General features: G+C 30.1%; 1 protein-coding gene across 1 annotated transcript in view; it reads right to left on the bottom strand.

Annotated features, from left to right (window-relative positions):
- Positions 1–13,347, bottom strand: part of LOC107170147 (uncharacterized) — a 32,392-nt gene extending 19,045 nt beyond the window's left edge. The window contains exon 1 of the mRNA XM_015520184.2: positions 12,833–13,347. Coding sequence (XP_015375670.1) covers positions 12,833–12,958 — 126 coding nt within the window. The 5' untranslated portion in view covers positions 12,959–13,347. The remainder of the gene's footprint in view (positions 1–12,832) is intronic.
- Between the last annotated feature and the right edge of the window lie 1,545 nt (positions 13,348–14,892).

Consider the following 14,892-nt stretch of genomic DNA (forward strand, 5'->3'; position numbering starts at 1 on the left):
TAAGACAGTGCAATATCCAAAATACGCCTGCACTGTTGGTGACCAAATGATAATAAAATGTATGCAGGAGCTATAGCTGAGACGCGGAAAAGGCTTACACTATATAGACGACGAAAGTAGTCACCCATAGGGCCATATGTATATTATATATTATTATTGGCAATGATATTGTGCAGACCGTCAAACGAGGCGATTCTAGTACAATCCTAATATAATACCAATAAATAATAATATTATAACAATAAACACGACGAAATCTTAACCGTTCGTCGAGTTTCCGGTGTCGGAGTGTCGTCGTCGTCTCTGCAGTGTTTCCGGTACGATAGGTTCGTCTGTGCGGTGTATATAGCTGTAGTAGTATAGTAGCAATACACCGCTGCAAGAAGCGCATAAAAAGAACCAATACTACATAATAGTATAATGCCCGACTGTACCTATAGCATGGGTAGGTCTATACCACCTACCTATGCACTCGAGAATTACACAGCCACCGCCACCACCGCCGCAACAGCAGTCATCGATGGCTCAACGACCTCGTATAGAATTCTGAGCGGCCCCCGACGCGAGTGCTGGTGCCGACGGAATACGTTATGCGCTCTAAAGAATGCGCGTCTACGCGCTATTGTATCTTGTATGCGACAATATAATATAAATTATTATCATATTCTTAAGTATCTATATTAAACAGTTAGTGGATAAAATGCACAGAGAAGCTTTTTCTGTACCACCACGCTTAATTTCCTCTGCCGGATTTCAAGGTTTTAACAAAAAAAAAGGAAAAGTCCAACTTTTGATATTTTTTACCAACCGCTCTAAGTTATTTGAATTCCGTACGCACTGGAGCGAAATACTCTTGAAAATGGTTGAAATATATTGAATATAATATTATACGTCTAATAACCGACAATACACACCAAACGAATATAAAAGTTTTTTATTTTTATTAATAAACAAACTTTAGACGCAGCATTTCGTTTTTTTTTATCTAAATTATACTTGTACATTTCCTTTAAAGGGTTACGGCCGTAAGAAAATTAGTTTTTTATCAAAAGTGTCACTTTTAAATAATTATAAAACTATTCATAAGTGCATGGATATTTTTTTTTTATTTAAAAACTCTCATAAAGAAATAAATAAAACTAATTTATTTGGCAAATGAGTAAAGCAGTTATAAAAAAATCACCCTGTATATTATTGCTAGACAGACAGATGAACACTAATATTGTTTATTATTATAATGTCCAACGGAGTTATTTTACTTTTCGTATTGTTTTTTTATTATAGTTGTTGCCTACTATTATTATTATTGAATTTATAGAATTCTTATTTAATTTTTTTAAATTTTTATCTGTGTCTCACCTCACTCGTTCCCGGACCGGTAACGGTAACAGACACGAGAATAGCAAACCACATGATTCATATATACATGTACAATAACGGTCATGTACAGAATGATTTCAATGGATTAACGATTCTACTATAACCAATCGATCGGATATTGTATTGCAGTTATTTGTCACCCTATAACCTTATTAATTATTTTAGCTAAGCCTTCGCTACATAACAAATTCTGAGATCCTCCCCCCAAATCCTAGCTAAGTAATCACAATTACCATATAGGTAACAAATTATAGTCATAACATTAACTATTTAGTGTTATATTAAAAACATACAAAATATAGATAATATATAGATATAGATATATCAAATTCAAATAATATGATAGACCTCATATGGTACAGTGTTATTGACGAACCATACTTTCCTTTTTTCTTCAATAATCCAGTTATTGAAAATCTGTTTAGTAAAAAAAAAAATAGAATAACAATAAGCTTTTAAACAACTGAAAAACTGCATTTGTTCAAATTTTGAATTGAGAACATTAATATTTTTAAAGAAATTATATACTTCATAATTTACGACGATACCTATAGAAGAAATATCATTTGAAAAACAAAAGTTTGTATCAGCTCATCACAGTCCTTCTATAGCACAAAATATCTCAACAATTTGAAACTACTTTCTTTATGAGTTTATTGTTTATTTAAAAATTTCAAAAATCAAAAGTTCTAAATTTTACTATTACATAAGAAAATGGGGGTAAACATGCTTGCTGAATCACTCTATATATAATATTAAAGTATTATTAAATGATAGATGCCATAAAATTCTGTCATCCTCATGACGTCTTCACAGGATCTATAAAATTAACCTCAAAAAATAATTCATCGACAATTTTAACAAATCGGCTACGATTGGCTATTTATATTTATTTCAAAGATTTTTTTTTTTAATCCATTCACTACCCTCAGGCTAATTAATTAAATATACCTCTGAATAATTTACGAATTATTAATCACCCCCAAGTTAAATTGCTAAAATGTATTATACTAAGGTTCATAGTTACCTACTAAGATAATAATATACTATGAAAGTGGGTACGCCAATTTAATCTGATTTACATATTTTCTAAACGATCAGTTTAGAAAAACATAAAAATAATAACGTTGATTAATTTTCGATGGCCCAGTTATATATTGAAAATATTACGTCGGATATGAATACATTATTAAGATTAAACTGTGATTTCAAAATGCTGGTTATATGTTACTCGACGATGAAGATTATCGAAATACACTACGAATCGTAAGTATTAGATAATCTTCTACAACATTACAATTTAAAATGTAATCAGATATTTCAATATTTTTAAAACATCACACATTTATATAATAGCATTATAATTTATAACATTATACCTGCAGGTATGTGCCAAAAACAAAAAAGATGCGATTTATTTTTCTTACGAGCTGACATGGATTTTATATTTATAATATATAATATATATAGTAATAATTCATATTTATATAATATGATACAATACAATGACATAATAATAGTTAAGGATTGTCTATACGTGTATAATCATAGAAAACTAGTAAAAATGTAACAGAAATTTTCTTATCAGTTGTGTTGATGAAATGACACCGATTCGGCCAATGATTATGATGCAAATTTCTGCCGCCGCTCCTCTTTATCTCTCATCACTAAGTCCTCAAGTTATGTCGTCAGGTGTACATTAAACATCATAAATCATAATTCATAATAGTAAGTTCGACGAATTATTATATTATTATTATTATTATTATTATTATCAAAATATGTCATCTGGCGGTAGCTACCTAATACCTTACCTAGTATCTATTTCTACAGGTAGTTAGTAGTCTGTACTCGACGTGTTTGGTAACATACACCGGCACCGTATTATATTGTATATGATAATATCTTAATAAGATAATTATCGGATAGTGGCATTGTGATTCCCTACCAGCATACCAGACACCAGTACTACACTACACTTCTCCGCGGGTAAGCCAAGTTCAAGGATGACGATCAAAACCATAATATTATTTAACACAAACCACCGAACCTCAGACCTCCACCGCTTGAAAGGATTAACGCATCAATAACGAAGATGATAGGTAGATGCATTTTTCTTTCAATTCGATTTTAGTCTAATCATAAGAGTCTTAATATTATAATATTGTTCAAGTGCGTTAATAACTGTATCTTAACTATTATTTTGTTGTTATATAAAAGAATGCCTATTGTAGCGATAACAATTTCAACCTCTCCGCCACAGGTGGGAATCTATTAAAATGCCAGGGGAGAGCGAGGTAACAATTTTATCATTGGGGCTTCGATCTAATAGGTACAACAGAAAATCTGTTTTTTATGGTGGGAGGGGGTCTAGTGGAATATTAGAGGGGCAGGGGAATTGTCCTCTTCCGACATTTCCACTCATAATTTTCGTGGACGTGAACATCTTCGAAACTCGAACCCCGCCACTTGGGACAATGAACGCATCATTAATGATATAGGCAGATTCTTTTTTCTTTTTTTTTTAACTCGACTTTAGTCCAATCATAAAAGTTATGTTTATGTTATTTTTCACGTGCGTTAATTATACGCACCTGCGTCGATAACACTTTACCGTTACAATTATTTTGTTATTATAAAAGAATAATATCTGTTGTAGCGATAACAATATTAACCTCTTTGCGGATATAAACATCTACAGCTGCACTCGTTCGACCGTGTAGGCACCTATAAACATACGTTTTCACCAAAATCGTCCGCGGATATTCCAATATTTTCACGGCGATACATCCTCGGGTTATGGCGATGGCTCATTTTTTATACTAAATATTATTCACCGTTAGGGCGATATCGATTAAACCATAGTCAACTTCATAGTCTGCCAATCATCCGTCGCGGATTTCAACGGAATTCATGTTTTATACTCGTTTATATTTTAAATTTTATAATATTCTATTATTATAAGAAACATTGTAAATTTTGTAAGTCATGTTGTCAAAAACTACGTTTCTGTACAAATATTATTTTTATTATTATTATTATCATCATAAATAGGTGATCGATTCTAATACGTATCCTGTATAACCTCACCCAATACAATATAACATATATACGCTATGATATAATAATTTATTTCACGGGATAATGCCCTTTGAATATATGATTAATATACATAGTCAATAATCACAAAGACAGACAAAGCATGATGGAACGATTTCAGTACAAAATACTAAACTTAAATTAGAAATAGTTGATAGGTACTTAAAATAGAATTATACTTTTTTACATTACCAATATGTCTATTTTAGAATCAAAAAAGTCCGTCGAGGTTGATATTACTAAAAAAAATATAAGTTATATATATTATACTAAATTAACAAAAAGTGGTGCTCGAGGCATTGGATTCTGCACTACGATATTCAGGAATATTGAAAAGGTCATTAGTTCTGGAAAAATATGTTGGGATCCTGATTCCTAACAAATGTAGACAACCAATGTGACCATTCAGTAAATCATAAAATACCAGAAAGTTGTTTTCTTAGGTTGAGTGAATCTAAATTGAATAAAAAATAATATTCTGAATGTTTTTGTAAGAATTTCTAGATACAATTATACAAGTGTATTGTGACATTCCAATTTTTTTTTAAATGAATATCGAACTAACTCGTGTTTTTTATATCAGGTATAATATTCAAATAAGTTTTGAGGCCAATATCTGTACAATCTTGTACGAGAGAACAATATAATGTTTCTAAGCTTAAGGTGTTTTTTTTTCTTTTTAACTATGTTTATTGAAAACTTTTGTGGCTATAAAACGTATGGTAAGGATTATTCAAATTGGTTTTAAGATGGAATTTAAACGACTCATGGTTCAAAATGTATATAAAATTCTTTAACTATTAATAGGTACTCTTTTTAATTTGTAACCTATTATTATTATTAAAATATTATACTATATAATATACCTGCGTTATCGTCACAATGTATACACACTGTCTTTGATGGAAATTATTCGAGCATAAAATTATGTACGGATAGTATAATGTTAGTATATACGAGTATGTGTCGTGCTCCCACGTCATAAAAATATATTGACGGATAAACACTACGCCAGCCGTTGTCCGATCGTCGCAACACTATATTATTATATAGTGTCGGCGTGTCTTCGGTGTAGATCGAACCGGCGAAGAAGAACAATAAATAACGATATTATATTATGTATATGCGTATGTGGAATTCCGCATCAATAACTCGTATCAGGGACACGTCGTCAACGATTTTTTTTCTTAAAACAATTTTTTTCAACACAGGACTATAATATTATGGATGGGTGGGTTTAGCGTGGTATCTCTTTCCACCTATCTTTATTGCAGGCAAGTAGGTACTCCACGATATCTGTACAATACAATTTATTATTTATTCACTGTATTGTTGACCTTTTTGTTTTAAATTATTACATATACAATAATATTATAACATTATATATAGGTAGGTACGTACGTTTATGTAATGAAAATGAGGCTCGATGCGACACGACACGTGAGTACTGCAGTATTATAAACGCGAAGATGACGCAAAATATATAATAATATACCAATACAATATAGGTAGGTACCTATTTACGTATTGTGTACATATATACGTGCCGGACCCGTTATTTCGTGACGCCTCTGCCGCATACATATTACACGGTATCACGTAGTATACACGCATCACAAAAGCAAGGAATTCGGTCGGTTCAATATCGTATTAGACGTGAATAGGTAATGTAGTCTGGGAGTTCAGCGATAATTATACGGTCATCATCGTGTGGACATATCGCGTCTCAACGTATAATAATATGTGCCACGAAGTATAAATATAATATTATACTTATCTAGGTGGTGTATTATAGACCAGTAACTCAAAATAAACGATACACCGCACGAATACCGACTTACGCAATTTTTTTAGTTATTTCTTTTGTTTTGTATTGTTGAAAATAAAAAATATGTAACTCGCATTCAGTGGTTCGAGCTATTATATTATAAACAACTGTATCAAGTTCACTCAGTAGCGTATAATATATTTATATACTCGTATTTACACTGGTGCAAGCAGCTGAAGCAATTACCAAGGGGTGCAGTTCATCATATTCAGAGTGCACTACTAACACAACAGGTGTAAGCAGTAGTACACCCTTTGAGGCTAACCCGGGAATAAAAGCTATACTATAGCTAAAGATGAATCACATTCATCACAATTTTTTTTTTAAATCGTTGCAAGTAAATAACACAATAAGGACCTTTAACATTAAATTACGTGTAAATAATAGGTACCAAGTTCATTAAAATAATTTCGATGTTATAGGCTATTTCGTTTCGGAAAGTATTCACAATTCTTATATATTTTGTGATTTATTTGCATGCAATTTCGTAAAACAGGAAAATAATTATGGTCATGTTTTTACTAAAGAAGTTGGTATAAATATGCATCACCATGTGTATCACCTACACACACTGCAGTGGAAAATGTCACGCCTACATAATATATTAATAATAATATATTACACCATTCAATTGCAATTAGTTGGTGGTGCAAAAAATTAAAATTAAAATTGTTCACAAATCACAATGATTACAAATATACAAATTTACAAGACTATATAACATAAAATATCAAATATTGACAAAACAATACACTGTACTAACCTCCGTCATAACACTGTAATCATTTACATAATATTTCGTTATTTATTCTCTAAGCATATAGATAAACACAAAATTATAACTTTGCTAACATTCATTTTATATTTGTGTATAAGTGTAACATGATTATATTAAATCTTAAACAGAGCCTGATTAAAACGGTAAAAAACAGTTTACTGAAAATCCGAATATCTACGGAACTCGGAAGTGTGACTACTAATGTAGGAACCTACAATACCTACATATTATACATTATACACGAATATATGAAATAATTAAATTCTTAAATCTAAGCCGTGTTCAACAAATTATGTTTTAATGTTTTAAAACCACAACAAAGCGAATACAATTTATTAGTTTTTGAATAATCCCTGTCATTAAAATGGTACACCTATAATTTTTACTAAAACCTATAAAAAAAAATTCATTTTATTCCCAACCAAATTGCACTTTTTTCATACTACAATAGGTACTATAATGTAGTAATTTAGTGTTCAAAGTTTGATTCTTTTAAGAAAAATAATAAATATTAAAATTTACTCTTCTACTCCATAAGTTTTTGTTTTGCCACTGCATCCATTTTCAACCTTCACGTAACTAAGCTCCAATTGCATTCTTTCGGTTTCCTTTTGTGCTAACTGCTAAGCCACATTCTCACCCGTACATTATAACATGTAGTTAGCATAAAAATATCTAGTTTTATACATTACCAATAGCAATGTAAAAACAGTTTCACTTGCTAGTGAAAAAAAACTAAGCATAATCGTTTAATGCCTTTTAAAGAATAGAAAATAAATAACGTGAAAGTGAGAACTCTAATATAATTCTCAAGAAGCTTACAGTAACATCATATTATTATGATGCTTTTGTAAAATGTAAATATAATGTTTCATGTTTATACCGTCAGGTATATAATTATAGATACTTTTCGTATTTTTAGTTACAACTTACCATTTATTTATTTAAGATGTAACATACTTTGATTTCTTTTCCTTTTTTCTAAACTATATTATATTATGGATTTAACAAGTACATAAAAATAAATTATATTTTTATAAGATATTAAGCAGTATGTACAATTTTTGGACATTATATTATTTAGTACCATTCATATTTTTTAGTCAGTACGCATATTATACATCAAAAAAATGTAATATAAATGCTCATATTATTTATTTGTCTATATGACTCGGAACATGGTTACGGAATGGCACCATTGATACGTATATTGACGTTTAGAAAATAAAAATAAGGAGGGACTAATTATATTTATAAGCCCACGACTATGTGTGTTTATATTATAATGACGCATAATCAGTGATCAACCGCAGTTTTACTATCTCAACGTAAATACATACACGCTATAATTATATTGCTGAGGAGATAAAGCATCCATAGACATCAATTGAGTGCGATAATAATATATTTTTTACGAATATTAAAATTTAAAATTCAAAAGGAAAATAATTATAAATTATCTTACCACAGAAAAAGTTCATATTTTAGTTCATATTGAAAACTTTTTTTTAAATATAATATAATACAACGCCTTTTCACTTTTATAGTTTTGCTCTTATACAATTATTATTGTATTAAATATTCAATTAAAGAGTGCTACTTCTGTTGTCACGGTTCAATAATATTATAGCTTGTGACTTGCGAATTGTAATCTAAGAGTTTTTCTCATATTAAAATAACAAGTACCTACCTAATTGAGCGGATGAAGGTCCCGTGTACCTAATATAATATTAGAGAGTTTTGGTCCCTATCAAACATATTTGTTTTTACTTTTAACAGCATTCATTGGAGTGAACCTAAATATGAGATAAAACGATCATGAAAATGTGATGCCTACCTACTACATAATTAATTTACGTTATTAGACTATCCCGGTGAAATCATTTAACAGATCATTACAATTCACAGTAGGTACAACTGGTATATTATGTGCGTAATAAAAAAGCTTGTCTCGTAATTTTCATTGCCTACGCTATTTTTCTACATTTAAAATATCCATATCGAAAACGATAATCGATCATCAGATAAGGCTCTCCAGATTCGTGATAGAAATTTACTGGAATACATGACGATGACCATTTTCTATTACAAAAAAAGTCTCGACTCTCTTTGGTCTGGTCAACACTTAACTACGTGCCAGTCAGTCAGGTTATTGACCCTGGTTCGCAACGCTATTGGTAATTGGAAAAACTTTCATTTCAAGCAGTTGGAATATTTAGACTTGTTTGCCCGCTCGTGCCTACCAACAGTATTTGATGAAAATGAAAGTAGAGTGAAAAAAAAATACTATTTTACCATTTTACTAGGAAATAAGCGGCCGTTGATAACTATTTAGGTACTTCAAATACTAATAACAAATAATAAAATACCAACATAATTTATTTTGTTACAATATAATTTAATATCAGAAAACAGAATATACCAGTTACGTAGCCTGCAGTTTCAAATAATATTAATATTGTCTCAAGTAATTATGTTTAATATAATAATAACCTCGATGACTAATTTTCTACTGCTGGACCTAGTTAGATAATACATTTTTATAATTCTTCAAACAGGTTTATGAACTAAAAAGTAATTAATTTATATATATTTCCATAATGTTTGAAAAAAAAAGACAAAATTCTAAAATATGTTCTTCTTTTAAATAATATGAAATATTTATTACACAATATTATCAATTCTCCTGTGACCTACAATTTAATTTTTTTATTTTCTAGTTTATACAATCGCCAAATATTTGGAATTTGGATTCTGAGTATAAATATTTTTATACAACTATTAAGAGATTGTAAACCGAACAGTTGAAGTTACGTTAAAAAATATTTTCTTAAAATTTCAACTCAGATCTCAACAACTTCCAGTCTTCAGTAATAGAATTTATAATAGTTAAGTAAATAGTCATTATTCTAAATTTTTATTTCTTGTTCCAATTCATGGCCATATATTATACATTCGGTCTCGATGATGTTTTATTATTCGGTTATTTGTAACTCAAAATACGGTTATTGCAAGTAACACGAATTGATAAAGTAAGACATGCGTCTAGCGTGAAACCAATTAAATGACTGAAATCATTCATCTTGTGTAGTAACCTCAATAAATGCATTTTATATAAATACAATATATTTTCGTAAGCAATTTTGGATTCGTTTATTAACTTCTTAACACAAATAACAATTGTTATATTAAGTAACCTTCAAGTTTCAGGTGTTATTTCCTACACTACATGATTATAATATTTAAAATGCATAGACCATATAATATTACACCTAATATTGAACAATAAAATATTATGGTTTATGCATAATAAAAATGTTTATATAGTCCACTTGAAACAAATAAATGCTTCCAGCTATTTTTGTTTAACTAAACGTAATAATATGTCAATTATCTAAATTATTACTTAAAAATCATTAATGATATAACATGAAAACTATGAAGTCACAAAATGACATTTCAATTTTTTAATGGCACAAGCTAAACATCTAAGGAAAACCATAAAATTCTTCTATTAGCGTTAAACTAATAATTAATCTCTTATAATAGGATATTATAATCATAATAATTACATCATATTATCTCTTTTTCGGTACAAAATATGAACATTATGACGTATAATTAGGATTATTAGGGTTACTAAGATCAGAATTTAAAAGAAAAAACATGTTATCATTTTAATTAATTGATTTTACTCGGTAATTATTATTAGTACAATGTTGTATAGTCATGCTGACGGTTTGGAAATAAATTATTTTAATGATGATCGTATTTTTATTTTTAATAGATCAGCTATATTTCGAGAAATAATGAATATTATATTTTATTCTACAAAAAAAAAATTAGATTTGTATAAATTGTTAACATACTGTAATTTATTTGAAACTGTAAGTAAGTACATTATTTTATTATATTTATATTAGTTACTGATTCTATCATTACTGATTGTTAAAACACAATACCTATATAAGATAGAAACATTATTAAATTATTGTAATTTGTTTATAGAGGTCATAGGCACCAGTTTTGATGATTACTTTTAAACGTTTGGCTATTACTTATTTTTTTATTTTTAACGTTAAAATCTAATTGACGTAATAAATTTAGATCGATATTAATCTGAAGTCCGATAGAATAATTAGCAAATTTTATAACTCGTTATTTTTTAAATTTGTATATAACATAGTTTGAAGAAACTGATATCTGTTTGATTTTTGTTTCAAATGATTGTCCACGTATGAAACTCCTCTTAAAGTTTTACAAAATGTAAATTAGTTTTGTAATATTCCATTCCAGAAATCAGTAAATTTATTATTAATTATTAAATTTCTATTCATTTATCGAATTATTTCACGCAAAATATTAAAACTGGTTTTAGAGTTTGTTCAGAATTTAAAAAAAACTAATTTGCGTATAGCTTTATAAGTATATAGGACAGAGGAACTGCATAATATTTTATGATATTATATGCCGAACAAGATATGATAGGTACTAGGTAACAAATTAGGTAACTGTAAATGTAACTGAATCTAGCCTGACGTGGATAGAAATATCGAAGTTATTTAATTTTATAATTTAATGGAAAATTCATAATATAATGATTGATTTTTTTTCCACTATCGTTATGATTACTTGTAATATATTATAGTTTTCATCCTTTTATTTTGTTGATGTATGTAATGATTACCATTTACCGATGAAAAACGTGCTAGTATAATTTTTCATAATTTCTGTGTTTGACCTTATAAAGCATACTTCTTATATATAGGTGTATACTACTGTAGTATACCTGCGTGTTTTGTGTATAATATAAGATAGGTATTAAAAATACTACAATCAATTAATATAATTAAACTAAATTCAAGAAAATTATAAATATTCCAAGCCGGTACTCTTTCATTCAAAATTGAAAATATTTTTGTCTTGTGGCGTTCGTGTTTCACAGTAACCATTTAAAACGTTAATGCAAAATAAAGATATAAATACGTTGAATAAAACATAATTATATATTAACACCTAGCTAATAAAGTGATTTTGGGCAAGTCAGTAGTTTTTTTTAGAGTTTGCGGTTGTGTACGAAGGGCATTGCCCGATTGAGATATCAACAAAAAAACACACTCCCGTAACCAATTTGTGTTTAATAAATAGGTATATGTTTAGTGTTTGAATTAACCTTTAGTCAGAACCAGTAACCACCACATTAACAGAAATAAGCTTTTCCAATACGGCAATATTCCTATGATATCGTGGGAACTTAACCTCTGGTGGTTTAGTCCAACGACACGCAGTTTGTGTTCATCCACATGTATTCATCGGTGAATAATAACAATTTATAAATAATATTTCTCTTTCAACAATGGTGAACCGAATAGATTAATTTTCCATTGCCTATTGTTCGGATCCAATAGGTATTAAAAATCGTACACAAAATAAAATAGTCTCTTGAACTCACTGACCACTATACACAGACACGCAGTATAGATACCTGTTACACATAGTCTTCAAGTATAATATAATATACATTATAAACATTGCGTGGATGGAGGTACCAAAGCACTAAGAATGATAAAATATAAAAATTGATTGAAAACCGTGTTAAACCGATCATGTTGGTCGTTTATTGTCATTATTTTAATATTATTTTAACGACTTAGTCGTCGGCAACGAGTATTAAAGCTTACGCATTAACTAGACTACGAATATTGAAATGTCGAATAGACCATCGTGTCATGGGATTAGGTACTCACTTGTATTTGATTCCTTCTGACTTCGTAGTACACCCAATTGTCGGTGGAAAAAGCGATGGCCAGTAAAGCCGTGGCCACGATGGCCGTGATGGTGGCCAACGAAAGAGTGACTGCGGAACAAGGCATGTTCGTTCAGTTGCGTTTAGTCGGCGTTTGACTCGAAGGTGTCAGCTAGGCCACAGTGTGACGAAAATATCACACTACACAATAATCGTGTGTTCCGACGAAAGATATGAAAAATATTGGGCGACGATTCCGGTCTCGAATACGTGATCGACCGTCGAGATTTTTACCACATTTTCGAAAACAGACCAAATACGAACCCCCGTCTGCGATGGCCGATGGTGATATTTTTATTCAAACACACACGCGCGCGCACACACACAGAATATATTATCATACACAAACGAGAGAATTACACAGAAAAATAATAAACACTCGGTCGCTCGTTACGGGAATATGCACCGCGCACACACACGGCAGACAAACCGGCCGTCTCGAACAATAGTGGAGACCCAGTCTTAACGTGTACAATTGCTCGACGGTCCTCCCCCACCTAAACGTCCGTCTCGCCTTCTCGCCCTCGGTCTCTATCGCTGCCTCTCTCGCGGTCTGTCCCTCATTCCATCTCTTTCTAGCTCTCTCGGTCTCTCCCAGACTCTCTCTCCGGTTCCTCATAGACCATCGTGCAGCAGGTTTTGTCAATTTTTACACCTGCTGCTGCTCTGTTGGTGCAGTGGCGTTCCAATATAGGGATAAACGCGTTGTTCGGTGCACCGACGACGACAACAACAACAACAATAATAATAACAACACAAACAACGAACGATAAAGGAGAAAAAAATTATTATGTCTGACACAGACGTGGTAGATTTTTTGTTTTAGGTATAAGACGTATGCGACGATATATTATTATAAGCCGGGTTGTGACTCGTATAACATTCGTGTACCATAACATATGCCGGCACGTCATACTTACACGACGTGGATCCAACGTCCGTCATCGTTTTTCCCCTTCTCTCTAGCTCCGCAGACATTAGAAATACACAACTAGTCCATATATATTCCGTAATATAATATTATTGTATCGAACAATGAGGCGGTAATGTATTTTATGTTTTTCTGGGTGGTCTCGTTTCGGTAAAAAAAAAATACACAAGCTAATTACACTTAATCGAGTGATCGAAATTTTGAATAAGTTGCATGCTATATAGTTGCCTGCTGCTGCTTCTGCTGTATACAATAATAGATGACATGTAGATTCTAGGTACTAGATTGTGAAAGAAGAAAGTATCAATAACGATTTCTATCTATAGCAATTTTGTTTTAAATATTTACAATTGAATGTTTGGGAATAGAATATACAATATAGATACAACATATTAAACGCAACTTTTTATTTATATGACATTAAAAAAATTACCGATCTTATTTTTAATGCTAATTATTTGTGGTTCATTATATTATAACGTGTACAAGTGAAAACAAACACCAATTATTATGATAAAAAAACTTTTCCGATGTTGCAGTAAGTGTGTTATTATGTAAATAAAATAACAAATTATTTTTCCTTGAATATTAATAAATTTTATATAGTTTTTAAGTAGCGGTTTTTACACAAAAAAACATGGACGAAGTATTTAAATACAAACTATTAAAGTTTTTATTGAAATAAAATTAATTACTCATATTTCATTATTTTAATTACAATGTGTGAACAAAATGGTATTTTCTGTTCCCAAAAATAGGTATGAAAATAATTCTATACTCCACTTCTTTCGTATACTTTATAGTTTATTATATGCAGTGAAAATATTACAAATTAAAATAACAACACTTCTTATTATTTTATTTATATTTCGTATACATACATTATAGCAAATAAAATAAATACAGAGTAAACCAATCTTTGGCTTTTGAGCCACAGCACCATTAATTCAATTTTTTGCTGAATCTGAATAATTATATTATAATGTTATTTATGTTAAAATAAGTATCATAAACTGTACTTAATGTAAAAAAAAATTTGGAATCCCAGTAACTATGATGTTGACGTATAT

The sequence above is a fragment of the Diuraphis noxia genome, unplaced genomic scaffold, assembly GCF_037042655.1.
Source record: "Diuraphis noxia isolate RWA-SAM2 unplaced genomic scaffold, SU_Dnox_SAM2 contig0002, whole genome shotgun sequence".
In the NCBI taxonomy this organism is placed as follows: Eukaryota; Metazoa; Arthropoda; class Insecta; order Hemiptera; family Aphididae; genus Diuraphis; species Diuraphis noxia.